At 42.0% G+C, this 17,011-nt stretch overlaps 1 protein-coding gene across 2 annotated transcripts; it reads right to left on the bottom strand.

The window, feature by feature from the left end:
• Positions 1-4,268: 4,268 nt before the first annotated feature.
• LOC147884638 (Ypt/Rab-GAP domain of gyp1p superfamily protein) lies at positions 4,269-14,384 on the bottom strand. 2 transcript variants are annotated; one of them, XM_087397466.1, is made up of 11 exons: positions 14,265-14,384; positions 13,800-14,122; positions 13,420-13,582; positions 10,530-10,725; positions 9,146-9,216; positions 8,817-8,954; positions 8,607-8,698; positions 8,171-8,442; positions 5,787-5,872; positions 5,372-5,473; positions 4,269-4,713 (listed from the first exon to the last, which is right to left on the bottom strand). In XM_087397466.1, exons 2-11 carry the CDS (start codon positions 13,886-13,888, stop codon positions 4,549-4,551), a joined length of 1,374 nt encoding a protein of 457 aa, XP_087253592.1. In that variant the 5' UTR covers positions 13,889-14,122; positions 14,265-14,384; the 3' UTR covers positions 4,269-4,548. The 2 variants fall into 2 exon arrangements, with proteins under 2 accessions (XP_087253592.1, XP_087253593.1); XM_087397467.1 differs by lacking the exon at positions 4,269-4,713 and adding an exon at positions 4,790-5,030.
• Positions 14,385-17,011: the final 2,627 nt, after the last annotated feature.

Genomic DNA, 17,011 nt, shown 5'->3' with positions numbered 1-17,011 from the left:
TCTTCACATAAGGAGTGGGTCTCAATAAGGTTTCAATTTTTCAATATGAGGGCTTGCTTACTGGAATTGAGGTAGCAAACGATGTCATCTTGGGGCATCCCATATTGGCTGGTGTAAATATCAATACCCCAATGTTGCAACTAACCCCCATGTTGGGCCAGGGGTTCGACCCAACCCAAGGTGGGGGAACTTTGGACTTTGGGGCTAATCGAGCGAGAGCGAGAGAGAGAGAGAGAGAGAGAGAGAGAGAGAGACTAAACAGATCAATGAGACAAAGTACAAAGAACCAAAAAGTGGCTTACTACATCTGGATAACCAGAGAGTCGAGGGGAGTGCACAAAGCCAACTCCTTCCAAGTTATTATAGCGCATAATACTACTATAAGGTGGCCTTTATAACGTCGGTTTAAGTTTGAGAATCTTTGGGTTTGGATTTACAGTCTCTAACATCTCGATAAACAACCCATTTTCCCACTTTGCGTACTTTCTTAACCTTTTTCTTTGTTTGAGTTAGATCGGGTGAGGTCCTCGGATATCCACATCTTTGTACCTTTACTTTATGTGTTTGTCCAAGGATCTTAACTCTTGCACTCCTCCCTCTGAAGTAGACCTGTGCTTGTGTGAAATTTTGATTCACATTGCATGTATCATTTACATCCCATTGAACTTTCAGAACTTCCCACTTACGGCATACATTATATCATCTATGTCTTTCTCCTCATCATCGTGAAGGCAACCATGTTTCAAATCCCCAATGCGTAAGATCATCCTATTTTTCATTTCAGATTCCTGCTCTTTTACTTCCATATAAATCAAGTTCTTTTACTTTGATGCTATAGTAATCATCTCTTCTTTAATAGAACTTATGTGATTAGTGATCATCTCCTTAACCATGGAGACCAATTTTGTTGCTAGTGGATATACGATGCATTTGTGTAGTACTTTTGCCACAATTTCTTGTTTTCCACTGCTCTCCATGTTCTTTACCTTCCTTCCAAGAGCTGCAAGTTGGAGCTTAAGCTCTTGTATTTCCTACTATAGGTAATAGATATGGTCCTACAGGTCAGAAATGATCCTCCACTTTCGAATCTTTGTATAGGGGAAAGGCGATGGGAGGGCAACAATGGTCGAGTAAGAGACCTTGCTGGCTATAGTCAAGGCAAAGGTCTTAACCTTGGGAAATTCCATGTTGACCTGTGTGGATTGGGCAACCCCTTGTTTCAAACTAACCCCCGCGTTGGGCTAGGGTTTCATCCCAACTCGGGATTAAGGAGGAGTGGACTGAACTAAACCTTGAACTATTGAACTAAGGTAAACTGAGGTAAAGTAAAGAGCAGAGCGGCTAAACTATGGAAACCTCTTCAAATGAACTAGCCACGATGTTGTACTACTTTGAAGCAACGATGCATGTGGCTATGAGGCGAGAGACAGTGGGCTGAGCAGCTAACGAGCTATGAGGGAAGTAGGGAGTGGGCTGAGTGGCTATGAGGGGGCATGTCGAGTGGCTATGAGAGAGCTACAAGGAAGCAACTAAGCGGGAGCTGAGTGGCTATGAGAGAGAGAGAGAGAGGTGTGACGACAATGGTAGCACAAAGTGATTGTGATGTAGTAAACAACCCTAGTATTACCACATCACAAAAATGCATTGACACGATTAAGTTGATAAAGGAGTTGTCTCACAGCATGGTCTAGCAATGTAGGCAACTAAAGCATTTGCATGTTCTGATTGATTGAGGAATGGACAATAATGTTGTGGCACTCCATTGACTCATAAAGAATACACTCTCAACTAATACTTGACTACACATAAACAAAGTCATTCTTCCTAGGATATCCACTCTCATCCCTCTACATGCTAAGGCATGTCTCATATCTCAAGTGGTATCACTTGTTTAAACCAAGGCCATCCCTATTTTTGTGTTCTTGGGTACCAACCCAAGCAAAGATGACATCATTTGGAGCCAAAGAAAAAGCCTTGTATGATGCACTTATATGTTGCATATGGAATCTATACTTTTGTACAAGCCCATTAAACTTACTTACCGAGCATGCTTTTACATCCACCCAATGTCTCCCCAAGAGTGACAATGCCAATGTTTGGTATACTCCACCCACCCTAATCACAAAACTTTGCTCTTAACCATTTGTTTCTTAGTGCAACTGGCTTCCCAAAACAAGAAAGGAAGTACATCCATTGGCATGCTCTACACCTTACAAGCATACCTAATTACCATCTCCATTGCATGAAGTTTCATAGGGAAGATTCCCATTCCATGAAAAGGATGGAGTATGGATTGGTAGACAAACCCAAGAAGTGTTTCTCAATCTTTTGTATTTCATTCTATGAGAGGTTGCCTTGCCAAACCTTAGCCCCATACAACACCAGTGATAAGTGCATCAAACAAGCATTTCTTCAACTCCTGCCACCACAATTGGACTACACATTCTCAAGAGCATATTTCTAGCATCACCTACCTCTATTCCTTTCTCAAAGACACTATGCCATCTACGACTAGCAACCCCCAAGGTACTGCCCAACCAATTTCCCTTGTATTAGAGTATCCAGTGCATATCCTAACCAACATGAACTTTGCCTACATTCACTATATGCCTAATGTGTTTCTTCAACACCGAACACCACATGCAAATAATTTACAAGTGATCTCAACTACCCCATACCAACACTACCTCGCCTTTGTTTTTTCTTGTCAAGTATGCCATTTGTGATTAGGTTTCCACCTAATTTCCCTTAAATTAGACTATGAGACCTTGGGATTCTAACCATGACCTTTGACCAATTATGTTCAAATAGCCCACTATGATAGAAAAAACATTTACAAGTATGCTTCACTTTATGCACCTCAAGCTATCACCTATCTTTGGAATCCGTCTGAATCTCAAACGTACCTATGAAGGATATGACATGGCACAACTAGCAACCCAAGGGCTACCCTCAAGGCAGCAGCCCATTTAGACTCACATTGGCTGCCCATGGGGAGGGGAGCATCATGTACAGATTATGCGGGTTAATCATTCCACAGCCAAATGGCAGTAAAAGATAACTACAAGGCAGACTACTAGCAGATCTTTCCCGATTATAAAGAGAGCACGTCAATGGCTTCAGAAGCACGCAAGCGTGCAGTAGTGGGCCCCAGCTTGGGCTCTCACAGCAAAGTGTCAGCGACACTGTCCACAATAAGACAACATTGAAGCCGAGTATTATCCCACATGCTCCAAGTAGTAATGGGGCTCGTAAAATGTATGGCTTCATATCCTTGATTCATGCCCATGGAATCTAAGAGAGCTGTGGGGTAGATGGGTAGCAGTTGCAATTGAGCTTGATGTCTCTTTTTTGTCAATCTCTTTTTGTTATGCAGGCACATGCAATCTTCCACTACTACTAGTAGATAAGACACGAGCATTCATCGAGCAATTAGTTGTAGGTATAATGCATGTCAAATTAGTATCAATTCACGGTACTAAGCTACAGTATGAGAGCACACAAGAATTCTTACACTAGGGTTTCCTCCGCAAATCAATAAAATTTCTTACCTCACCCAAGAATCCAGGAGGTTCGACATCTATTTGACGCTTTGGCCCAAATATTCAAGACCATGACGCTGCAAACTCCACAAAATACAGCAAAAAATGCTTAAGATGATGGAGCAGACTCTAGCATGAGAAGCTTGAGCAAGTGCGTAAACTCTCGTTGCCAAAGAAAGAACAAAGTAAGAAACACGAGGAAGCTGAATGCATAGCCCAAGGAAAGGTGCAAGAACAGAAGTGGCAGGAGAAAAGTAAAAATAAAGGAAGCTGTGATTGGCCCTTCCTGGAAATAGAATCATACATTACAAACACATTCATGCATCCCATCAACCCATCACGAGTATAATTGCACACACTCACTTTCAAATGATACTGCTGCACAAATGGAGCAGAAAACAGCACCGACACAAGGTTCCCCACATGCTGCTTCAGACAGCCTCCTGAAGATGAAAACAATTTGCTAGCTTCCTTTGCCACATTAGAAAAAGGAAAATTGTGTGCTCTTACAAACTCACTTAAGCTACAGCATCTGCTAGAACATAGATATAAATGTGTGGGAAAGGATGAATGTCAACGGAGGCAAATGGAAAAGCAAGACACATGGTACAATGGTAAGTCTCATCAGGTTACACATTCAACCTTTAAAGCTTCCCACCAACCATTATAAATAGCTGAACATATGAATGCGTATCTCCATCATATTTGACTGAAAGACATAAAAAATCATCAAAAATATGAACTTAGATATGCAATTCAAAAGCCCAATACTCATACACACATTTGGAGTAAAGCCATGGAAGGTGCATGTCAAACAGGCTTTCCTTTACAGTTTTGCAGTTGAACAATATGGAAATATATCTGTATCACCACAATAATGGAGCTCAGCCTCTCCCTGACAACTCAACATTGACCAACTACATAGAAGTAGGATACAATGCACGAACACGAGTAATATGAAACAGGAATCACTAACTTCACGGACTGGTTGCATGCAAAGACTGCCTCAATTAGAGTTGAGGTGACTGGGAGACCGATCAAACATCACACGCCACATGAATGCACGAGAGAGAACCATCTCGAGCTCTTTATGTGTCCATCTTCGAGTTGGAAGGTGCTGCAGAAAGAGCACCATCTCCTGGAAATCAAGCCGTTGCAACTGTTCCGTCCACTGCAAACCATGACAAGAACAGACATGAAAGCAATCCCACCTTCACATATCTATAAAAGGTTGTTCTCAATAACCCAGAGACATAGACAGACAAAGACTTTATAAGGACCAAAAAATGACACTGCAGCCTTAAAAGACCTAAGCCATGATTGCCCGCTGGTTGGTGGTACAATAGCTCCAAAATAACAAATTTTTAGTGCGATTATGATAGGGCATCCTTATTCTTGTATTTGCCCAAAGACATCTTCCCAAACTAATCAAGATCCCAACTCCATGTTCTCTATGATTCTTCCAGATTTGGGTGCACTTTTTCTATCCTATAAATAAGTTCATCAAATAAACCTTCCAGAGTATAGCCTCCCATATCACCATAGCTGACCCTACCAAGCACACTTTCACAGTGGTTCAGATAACACAATTCAATTCAATCTAAAGACACCTTACAATCTCTAGTGAGAGCAAAGAGAAACATGTGGACCCCATGCAAAGACAGTTTAATTACCGTCATATGTGGGAAGAAAAGGTCACAAATTACAGTTTCTTATTTTGAGAGAGAAAAAGAGAGAGAGAGAGAGAGAGAGAGAGAGAGCTCAAACATATGTTGACTGAAGGTGCTAATCAACCCAACCCCTCCATCATTGAAAACTGCTGGGCTTACCGTCAACAGAAAGCTGGCACAGGCATATACAAGAAAATCAGGAAACTTGTCTCCTTCAGCTAAGTAAGTGTCCCACAACCGAGTCACCAGAAGAAATGGAATCTGCAATCCAGGTTTGAAGTCGAATCATTCTCTAATTTCTGCCTGCAAATTTAAGGATCCACAAAGAGAAAGCTAGTACCAAAAAACATAAAGACTTTTTGTGTTTGGCTTAACAGTAAATTTTCTTCCATGACACCCTCTGCGGCTTTACCAGACCCCATGACTTCATGAGTAATACTCAAGTTCCTGTGTCTGAGTCTTTTAGTTACATGAGTTTAACTGTATTTAGTCACTTCTTGTCACAAAGGGATCCAAAACAAGAAATTGAGTGGGACTCAGCCACATTCATTTGAAGCCTGATAAAACATCTTACCTCACGGATCAACAGACAGTTAACCCATCGAAATGCAAACTGCAAAAACTCGAGCCCCTGCAGCTCCATATGTTTGGCCACAGGTTCTGGCATCAACAGTAAAACTCTTAATTTAGATCAAAATAACAAACTACAGTTCAGTCTCATATTGTGATATTAAAACCTAGTCTTTTGAAAGCTTACGGACATACCAAATAGTCGTTTGTGTGTATGACAGAGAAAGCAGAAAAGCTATAGAAAAGGGGAAACGTTTCCTTATAAGATCATCAGAACAATTCTATCTATGCAACAGTCCATGACTCCATTGATGGAAAGGTCACCTCCCCATCTGTAAGCCCCCATATGAGGAGAGCGTGGGGGAGGGAGACCTAGGGCAGAAGATGCCCAGAGAAAAGAAAGAGTGGGGGCTGCCACATGGGCAGCACCTCACATCAAAAGAGAGGAGAGTACCTGGCAGAAGGAAGTTTGCCTGGAGGGCAGATCTGGCAGAGAATGGCCAGGAGAATGTCAAGGACAGGACAGAGCAGATCTGCGCAGCATCTCCAGCCTAAAACAAAAGTGCAGTGACATGTGGCAGTACGGACTGTTCACAAGCTGTTTGGGGGGGGCTGTGGGCAGGTGTATGGCCTGCAACAAAGCCTGCCATAAGCACAGAAAAAGGGGCAGAGGTGGAGGCTATGGTTGGCCAGCCACCTGGCCATAGATGTGCCCAAGGGTGGGGGCTGCCCTTGGGGCCTGGCAGCAGTACAAGAGGGCCAGCAAAGGGCCCTTATATAGGGCTGCCTGCATAAAGTCAGCCAAGGGAGCGGCAGAAAGTCGGCCAGGAAGAGGATGCTGGTCGGTGGGATTTCCAGCCCCTTGGGGGCTATAAAAAGGGCCATTGTGCCCTCACAATTCATCCAACGGTTCAGCAGAAAAGGCAGCAGACAGGAGCAGCCAGAAGACACTTCCTTGGGCCTCATCCTGGAGGTGAAAGAGAGTAGGTGTGCTGCAGACTGAGCTCTCAATGGCTGAACTTGGCTGTCTCTCAGGGCAGCAAGGTGTTGTGATCTGGACCGAAAGTCTTACACTAGAGATGGAGCACGCAGGCTCGAGTCTAGAGATAGCCGGCAGATAGGAGGAGGACCTTGTGGTAAGATCAGAGGACCACACCATTGGTGGGACTCTAGATCTCTCTCTTTTGTGTTGTGTCCATAGCTTTGGACAGAAATATATTATTTTGGTGTCTTCTATATCTGGCTGGTTCATTGTCTACTGATGAGTCTGCACATCTATGTTATGCACATTAAGTTAAGAAGTCTGTGATTCCACACCACACACCACACTGTGAGCTCCTAGGCTATTCTATCAGTCTTCTGCTGTGCATACCCTCTGTTGGTCCATTTCTAACATCCATTAATGTGAGAAAACGTCAAGTCATCTAGCACATAATCACCACAAATCACACAAACTTTGGACAATGAAGCCTTGATTTGAATGTATTTAATTGTCCATTACAGGCTATTTAAAATTGCAGTTGACCCACAGTCCACCAAATTCTTTAGTGGTATATATGAAATAATAGCTCCCTCTTGTCCATGGTCCAAATATATACTATATACCTTCATAATAATATATCCAACTTACAATCGGGACTTTTAATAAAACGAGCAAATATAGGCCAAACACAAGCATTTCAAGTTCTGTGAAGCTGTGAAAATCTATTTAATTCTTTTCACCAGTGAGGAATGGTTGCCCCATTATATATTAGAAGACTTTCATATTACAAGCTTTCTGTATTTGAATTTAGACTGAGCCATTGGCTTGCAGCCAGATTTCCTCTTAATTTTATAAATGCTCATTTGCTCCAATCCAAAACAGAGACATTCTTACTTCCCTAAAGTTTAATTCAAGGAAGCCAATGTCCCATGCTGCACTTTATTCCCATTAAGCCTGCAAATTGCACGTATTGTTATTTTTTTAAAGTGTTTTTTTTTTGTATTTATATAAAGATAAAGGATAACAACCTACACATAATTCAAACCAATATACAAACAAGCTCGTTCTGAAGATGACTAGTGGAGACATATCTAGATGAATCCAGGAACATGCCCAAACTCATCCTCTTAGATCACAACCCATAGTGGAGTTTCCATCTCACGATAGTCAACTCCATCATGCATAGCAGGGAGCAACTATGAAATTCCGGTATAGGCCATAGTATAAACATATGCTCTCACACATATATATCCACAAACCCACACATACTTAAGCATTTACACAAAGGTCTTCATACTGAGTTTCTGTCAGCACTCTGGATGTGAAGGGCAGACTCAGCTGTGACATGGAGAAGGTATATCTTTTATTGAAAAGGAGGAAGGGTTCGAGGTGGTGCCAATACAGACCATCAATGCGTCGCACCAGCTCCTTCAGTTTAAAAACTAGGCGTTGAATGCCTGGTTGTGCAAATGTGTAATGATCTTGAATACCATCTAGTAATTTGGAGAGACACCAGTAGCAATCTGCTTCTACATTAGATAGTTTTGCTGGTGACATTTTGGATACTATCCAATCTTCCATTTCCCCTTCCATGTATTCTGACAAAAAAACCACCAAAAATGGTGTGGCCAGATCATTGACACCTTGAACATATCCACTAGCTGGATGGCGGATAGCCCTGAATTCAAAAAGTATGTACAAGTCAATCCTTGTGACACTAAAAGAAAGGTTCGTTGCAACCTTCACAGCTTGTCATTGTACTTCAGTCACCAAGGTAGATCAGATAGCAATCAGCACATTGAAAGAAATGAAAAACTGATCAATAGGCAGTAAGTAACCAACCAGATATATAAAATGCGCTCTAAACAAGTTTGTATCAGCGGTTGATGAAAGAAAGCAACATCAGGCACTGTTCTTGGACAATCCACAGATATCTGTCCATGAGTACAAAACTGTGTAAGCAGCATTCAACAGGAAAGGACATCTGAAGACAGAGGGATGATTGTAGGGGGAATCAAATTGAGAGCAGGTAGACAATTATTTCAAAGGTACCTGTCGGAGGGTGTGTAGTTCCTCTTCTGTTCTATCTGCATCAGGAATGGCATAATACTGGGAGACACAATCAACATATTCAAGACGCTTTCTCATGAGAACAATTTCTCTCCTGTCTGAATTGGGTGGTGCATAACCCTGCAGAAAACATAACATCACAGTTTCACTTGAAAAAACTAAGTGAGAATTAGCAAATACATAAAAAGGATGCCTTAGGTTCTTGGTGGCAAATATTGCAAGCATCAAGGCCATATACACAGGAGGGCAAGTAGACACCTCATGCAAGCATCCCAAAGCATATTTTAGTGCTTGAAATCTTTCAAACTTACAAGCAAGAGTCGCCAAACCACTGGTCTCATGTCTGATGGAACGCCACTCCATGCAAGCTCTCTCAAGGAATCTAAAAAGATGAAACAGAGGTTCACACACTTTGAATGACTTAGCAGTATAAGAAGATAGAATATACCTTCGTAAGACTAGAACATATCCGATTGTACCAATTCACATTTTTGTTGTTCTAAAGTCCAAATTTCTACATTGAAAATGAAAAGATAAAAGGCTGAAACAATTTTCATGCAGAATACATAAGACCATCTACAATTCACCAATTCAAGATTTGATCTAGCCCCAGAATTTGATAGTTAGAAAAAAACAAAAACAAAAAGATAATTGCATCCAGGCACATGCCATATCAGAATCTTTATTGAAACTTTATCTTGCATCAAGTGGCTAGTAGCTACATAGTAGATATTAATGTTCGCATGCTCTATCAGGGAAAATAATATCTGTGCCATAGGAGGTAATAGGTAGAGACAAATGAGATGCTGAAAACTCAAAATATGGCTATACTGCCTGATGCAAAACCCATAGACTCAACCAACAAGAGTAGCTGATACAATCATCTGCTCGGGTGCTGAAACAAGCCCTTGAAAAGATCATCTGCCCTTGGAAGAATTGGTACTGCTGGGCTCAGATCTCATCGCACACCGAGCAGCAGTGTCATAGTCATGCTACAAGCCCATGGACATCTACCTTTACTTCCTCCAATCAAGGGTACTACAAGGGCTGCCATACAGCCCAGAAGCAGAGCAGCCTCAGCCATATGCAGATCTAGAGCCATGCAAAGAAGAATCATGCATATTTGGAGCGGCAGCACCCAGATTTGGACAGCAACAGCATCAATTGGCGTTGCAAAAGCAGCAGAGGACCAACCAGGTCAAAATATAGAGATGACTTCTTTTGTCAAATTTGACTTTTGGCTGACATCCTTGATGCCAAGCATTGACCTGCCCCAACCGACAAAAGCCCTCAGAAGCCTCATTCTATTCATCCACAGCTCCAGCAATTCCTACCCCATCATCAAAAGCTCCAGCCCTGCAGCCCTTTAGCAGTAACAGTTCCAGCATTCAGCCCTCAGCATCAGCCAGCACAACTCCGTTCCCCTCCCAGCATCCTTTCCAGCCCTTCAGCCCCTCCATATCCAGTCATCTTGTGGGATCTTTTCCCTTCATCCACCGCCAGTCCTAGCAATGGACAGTCAGCCATAGCCTCTACAGCCAACTGTGTTATGGATCGGGATCTAGAAGCATATCACCACCTAGAGGTTATATTTTTTAAATAAGGAAATGGCACTGAGCTTTCTCTTTCAAAAATTGTTCAAATCACAAAAATCTATTTCAGAAAATTAAAGTATTACCAGGTATAAATGTTTACCAAGATCAACTATTGGAGCCGACAGTTCTTTTTTAAACTTTGCAATACGTGCACTGTCTGTAGCTCTCCCACCAGAAGAGAGCCTTAAAGACTGATTAGATGAACTGCTCTTGCTAGCATTTTCAGATACTGAACAAGCTGAAGATGCCGTCCTTTCTAATGATGACTCACTTGTGTCAGATCCAGCATTTTCTACCTATACATGGGAACAAAAATAAAGATGAGACACTGCATCAATCCAAAGAGTAGTAAAATCATCAGTTTCAAATGTGCTACAGGATAGTTAGATATTCAAAACTTCAACTCCGATACTTCCCTAAATAATATAATAAAGATCTAATTATAAATGTCCCATGAGCCCCCATGCATTTTTGGTGGGGGGAATCGTATAAAACACATAATCAAACCATCTTACAAGGGCATACAACCTTGAGCCTGCCCACTTAATAACTTTGCCTCTCTATACTCTAGGAGAGGTTTCTTACATTAATCAGCTGCACTCAAAAGATAGTCCTCCTCATGCCTGGCTAGCTCCTCTTCTACATGTTGATTGTCCTTTGACCACAAGCACTAAATAAGCATCTTTTCAAATCACCCTCCTACTGCAGATAAGACATGATGGGTACCTATTCATCTTTTGTTATGATTTATAGCCATCTAAGTTTATAATAAGTAGGTGTCCGGGGTTTACAATGGCAGCACCACAGTCCGCAGACACTTTTCCAAATGGACTTTTCAAAAACTCGCAATGCCATTTTGACTACCAGCATCAATTCAAAGGAAGATTACAAATTTGGACAGTAAAATAATGAACTACAAAAAATAATAAGCAGAATCAAATTTCGAAGACTAAATTCACACAGATATGAAAATTTATCCAAAACTTCAGAAGAACATATTGGTAGAAGATAAAGATGCATATCTTAAGGAGAGGCATATCTGGTAGACAATCAAGATACATGCTTTTTACTTCGCATTTGCAACATCAAGATGCGAGAGAGACAAGGATGAAGCTAATGAAAAACAAAATTGATTAACAACTGATTGATTGCTTACCCATTCATGGCTTGATGCCCCTTCACATTATCCTCTAACCTAGGTTATATCAAATAATTGACTAACCATAAACTGGCGTACATGCGGCAGGGTGTAACAAGTTACCACAATCATGCCCTTTCAAACTAATTCACATTTATCTAAATACATTAAAATATGTATACCTAGATGAATCCAGGAACATTAAAATTCATTAAAACTAATTCACATTTATCTAAATCCATTAAAATGTTCATCTAGGAGACTCTGTGCACTAAGTTTGTCATCAATAGCCAATGGCAACATTGCCAATGAAGCATAGTTCCCAGGAGTTTCGGAAACGGTGTTTCGGAGTTTCGGTCACCAGAAGAAACGGTGGAAACGGAGTTTCGGTTTTTAGGGTTAATAAAGTATATATTATATATGTAATTATAAATATGTCATACAACAAGGCCTGAGAGGACAACAAGGAGGAGAGGAGAGGGCAAGGGCTGAGGAGAGCACGGAGAAGAGGGCAACGACTGAGGAGAGCAAGGAGGAGAGGAGAGCAAGAAGGAGAGGTTGGAGACGAGAGCAAGGAGGAGAGGAGAGGGCAAGGGCTGAGGAGAGCAGGGAGGATATGCTAGAGAGGAGAGCAAGAAGGAGGGGCAGCGGGCTGAGAGGCAGGTTGTAGGATGAGAGGAGAGCAAGAGGAGAGGCTGGAGAGGGAGAGCAAAAACTCCCCTACCCGCCGATGGGGTTCTAACTTCTTACTCGGTGGTTGAGGCGGGTGTGTGTGTGTGGCGCTGGTACTTTTGCTTCTATAGCTGAGCATTGGTGTCTACAAGCTCTTGCATTGTTGCTCTATATAAACATTTCATTGGATAAATTCCAGAGGCACCGTAAAAGCACAACCCCCCCCCCCCCCCCCAAAAAAAAAAAAAAAAACAATTGCCTGTCCGAAACGCCGTTTCTGGTTTTGGAAACGGCGAACTTTTTTGGGTGTCCAGAAGCGCCATTTCTGGGCACTATGACTGAAGACCTTATGGCCTGAACGTAACTCAATGTGTACTGATGTTCTTATGACATAAGAGAGGCTTCAAAAGGGGGGGTATAATGACACAAAGAAACCATGCTTCATTTGCACATTGCAAAAGCTATCAGCCGTTCTTAGAATTTTATGGAGATTTATTGAAAAAAAGAAGCAAACCACTAGTATATGGTCCTTGGAGCAAAGTATGTTCTGCTTGAGTGCAGCAGTCCTACACCATAAAATAAATAAAATGCAGTGGATAATCTGCTCCGTCTCTGTAGATCTAATCTCCCTTCCATGGGAACATTCCCCTGCTGCACCTTGATCTGCTTGCCATGGCTCTCTGAAAGCTGAACTGACAGACTGCCAATCCCCCAAAGGCTAAAAGAATGCTTTTGGCAATAGAATACATGCATGAGCATTGTTAAGTGTCGATCATTCTTTATACATTATTGATGTTCTTCTGACGGACCTGCCCAGGAAGAACTAACAAACAATGACAGAGAAACCTGCCTGACTCCATGAACTGAAAAAATAGTCCATCAACTGAGCTAATCATCTTACCAATTGAAACACACTAGTCTCTCATCTCAAGGAACTGGCACAGAGAAATACAAGACTGCAGGCTTCATTTGGGAATCAGTGTTCAGGATGGAAAAGAAGACAGAGGGTGTCTGAGGGTCCATTGGCCGTTTGAAATCCCGATTCAAACAGACATAAACCTCCCCAATTATAACTTTTACGAAGCAGCAGGAGCCAAAGTAAGATCATTAACTGCCATGGTATGAATTAGTATTTACACCTTAACATAGTTTGTACCATGGTATGAATTAGTATTTGCACCTTAACATAGTTTGTACCATCGATTATATCGTCGACTCCTTCATTATCTCCATCGAATCCATCAGATGTTGAAGCGGGTTCCGAGGTCCGGGAGCTTTCAACTGTAGCCTCTGTCCTCCTGCTCAGTAGAACTCTGCCCGGAAATGATCGGCCACTCAGCAACCTAAATCGTTCGAAGCAGAATGTTAAATTTATAAGCGGGACAATACTACAACGGGCTCTGCAAAAAGATAGCCCAAAAAACGTGTACTCGACATAATGAGCGTTTCGACAACAAAAGCTTGAAAAGGCAAGAAGGCCAATGATTCACGAACGTGCATTGAGCTCTCGCCAACTGCCCACATGCAAAAGCGAATTCTGTGCATAACTTCGAGACTCACCCCTGAACGCTTCTAAGAGTTTGATTAAATCTCCGGTCCAGGCTCAAGCTGCCATCCTTCTTACTATCATTTTCGCCATTAGGCTTCATTTCCTTTTAGAAGTTTTCGAACGACGAGCGGGACGTATCACCTATACTCTTCGTCTAAGCATTATTATTCTTTCGAGCTGCCAGATGGGTTGTTCCTCCCACATTCCAAAAGGAGTTCCTGGTCGCAGCTGGGAGCTCCGGCGTGTCGCCCACTCGGGTTTAGCGTTCCGTGCAGTCATTGATCGTACTCTACGTCCTTAAGCAAAACCAGAAGCGCGCTCCATCTCCAAGAAGCTGCAGGCAGGCGATCAAGGCTCTAAGATGAGTGAAGGACGAAGAACAAAGAATTCAAAGTCGAAGGACTCCAGAAAGGTACAATAATCAAATCTGTAAGAATGAGATGGGGAGGGAGATGGGAAGGGAGGAAGCTGTGTACTTGAATCAAGGCATTGCAAAGATGCAAAATTGGGTAGTGCAGCTTGTGATCTGAGCTCCACAACAACAAGCAACAATCACCTCACCAAAAAGCCAAGAAGGGGGAAAAGTCAGGCCTTTGGCCTTTGATTTAGTCCCTCCATCCTCAAGTCCCTTCACACCACCTTCCCTAGTCCTACCTCAACATGGCATAGGTGGCATATCTCTTTTACCAAAATGATTAAGGTTTTCTCAAGCCTACCATCACACACTAATGCGCGCCCACGCACATGATAGGGCATAGGTCACCACAGTTGCTGCTACTTGAGTGAACTTGATTCGATCCTCCAAGTGGGGGGTGTCCATGAGGGCGGGCAGCTAGGACCCTCTGCCCAACCCCCGCCCATCCCTCACAATTGGTCTGCTTTGACTGCAGCTGCCAATCAAATATCATTTTCATCCCTTACAATTTGATTGGTACCTAATTTTTTTACCCACCCATTCGCCTAGTGTGTAAACACATCGCCTAGCCTAGTTCCCACATGGGCACGCATTCAGCAGTGTGTGTAAACACCCCTTATGACTCATCCACACATCTTGCTCGTATCCTACCCACCCTACATTTTGATTGGGATAACTAGTTTTGACATTGCATAAGAGTCATGAGAAGAATCACGTAGATAACTCACTAGCAATGGTGTTTATAAATCTGGATAGACAAGACAAACTAACACAACATTTAAAAGATTTGCTCGAATGTTTTGATTAGCACCATGAACATGATAGAGGATGGAAATAGGATTTAACTCTAACCTATAGGTTCTATAGATGGCCTCTCTATGACACTTGTGTTGAATTATAGGTAGTGACTTAAATATGTCTTCGCATCTGAAATGACACTATATATGAGTATTAATTGGTAAGGATACATATAAGGAAGTTAATTTGGCTAGAGCCTATCGAATCCGATGTATTGTAACCTAACCAAGGATATGGTGCAAGTTTTATTTGATAAGAGCAAGTTGCCTCTTTCGAAACAATACTTTCTTCGTTCTACTATCAAATTGCACTTAAGGTAGATCTAGTTTAATAAGACAATATGCTTTTAGAATTGTGTGTAATGACTTTTGATTGAATGCTTGCATCTGGCTAATGCTCTTATGTTGACATTTGACAAACAACTACAAATCCTAACAAAGTTGTCTAGAGTTAGATTTACAAAATATTCCGTGCCAACAAAGTTCGATTGCTAGCCCCTTTCCAAGCTATGTACTTCTTAGCCTTAGTATCTACAAGGCTGAGCTGCTTCATTGACACTCACCTAAAATATATTAAGGCATACAAAATATTAATTGCAAGCTTTAGATAATAGATTGAATCGAATCTTAACTACTAAAATCTTATATCCATGTTGCCTAGGCAAGTTGGATCCTTCACTGAGATTGTTTAAAAACCTTAGTTTTCCTTTGACTTCCATTTTATGTAAATTGAAGGGGACGATAAAGTTCATGATAATTTCCTTTTCTGGATCAAACAAATCAAGCTCTTCTGAGCATTCGAAACTAGGTGTGTTTTTAGGTTATAATGTAGTGGAAACCCACCAACCCCAAGATTCATAGGTACATGGATGGTCAAGGTTTGGGCTAGAAGAGAAAGGTCATTGGTTCAAATCCCAATTGTAATAGCAATTACAATTCATCAACCCTCATGTAGTAGTTTCAACAATCTTGTGTATAAAGCTAGAAGCTGCATCAAGGCTATGATGAGTGAAGTACCAGGACGCTAGAATTCTAAGTCAAAGGACCTCAGAAACTTGCAATAATGAAATTTGTAAGAATGAGCTAGGGAGGAGATGGGAAGGGAGGAAGTTGTGTACTTGAATCAAGGCATTGGAAGGGACTTGGGAGGATGCGAAATTGGGTAGTGCAGCTTGAGATCTGAGCTCTACAACAAGCAATTACCTGAGTCAGATCCACAAAAGGCCAAGAAGGGGGAAAAGTCAGGCCTCTGGCCTTTGATTAGTCCCACCATCCTAAGTCCCTTCACACCAACTTCCCTTGCCTCTAAGTAAGATCTTTTGCCCTCTCTAAATGGTCCCTCCCTCTGCCCACCTCAACATGGCATAGGTGGGAGATCTCTTTTTCCAAAATGATGAAGGTTTTCTCAAGTCCATCACACACCAATGCCCGCCCACACACGTGACAGGGCGTAGGTCACTATGGCTACCGCTTGGGTGAACTTGATTCGATCCTCAAAATAGGAAGTGTCCATGAGGGCAAGCAGCTAGGACCCTCTGCCCAACCCCCCTCACAATTGGTTTGCATTGACTACAGCTGCCAATCAAATATCGTTTTCATCCTTGACAATTTGATAGGTACTTGATTTTTGTACCCACCCATTCGCCTAGTGTGTAAACACATCGCCTAGCCTAATTCTCACATGGGCAGGCATTCGGCATTGTGTAAACACCCCTTATGACTCATCCACACATCTTGCTTGTATCCTACCCACCCTGCATTCTGATTGGGATAACTAGTTTTGACATTGCATAAGAGTCATGAGAAGAATCATGTAGATAACACACTAGCAATGGTGTTTATCAATTTGGATAGACTGCACAAACTAACACAACATCTAAAAGATTTGTTCGAATGTTTTGATTAGCACCATGAACATGGTAGAGGATGGAAATAGGATTTAACTCTGACCTATAGGTTCTATAGATGGCCTCTCTATGACACTTGTGTTCAGCAAAGTCGAGCCTCCTAC

The sequence above is a fragment of the Dipteris shenzhenensis genome, chromosome 26, assembly GCF_047967505.1.
Source record: "Dipteris shenzhenensis isolate YYH24624 ecotype China chromosome 26, Dip_SZ_1.0, whole genome shotgun sequence".
Taxonomy (NCBI): domain Eukaryota; kingdom Viridiplantae; phylum Streptophyta; class Polypodiopsida; order Gleicheniales; family Dipteridaceae; genus Dipteris; species Dipteris shenzhenensis.
Note: the sequence above shows the minus strand (reverse complement) of the source record. Positions and strands in the feature narration are given on the sequence as shown.

Excerpts from the sequence above, each read along its gene's own strand:
- LOC147884638 (XM_087397466.1), bottom strand. The coding sequence starts at position 13,888 with ATGAAGCCTAATGGCGAAAATGATAGTAAGAAGGATGGCAGCTTGAGC. Across the intron at positions 8,699-8,816 it reads AACTACACACCCTCCGACAG|ATATCTGTGGATTGTCCAAG; the intron begins GTACCTTTGAAA and ends ACTCATGGACAG. Across the intron at positions 8,443-8,606 it reads GAGCGCATTTTATATATCTG|GGCTATCCGCCATCCAGCTA; the intron begins GTTGGTTACTTA and ends TTTTGAATTCAG.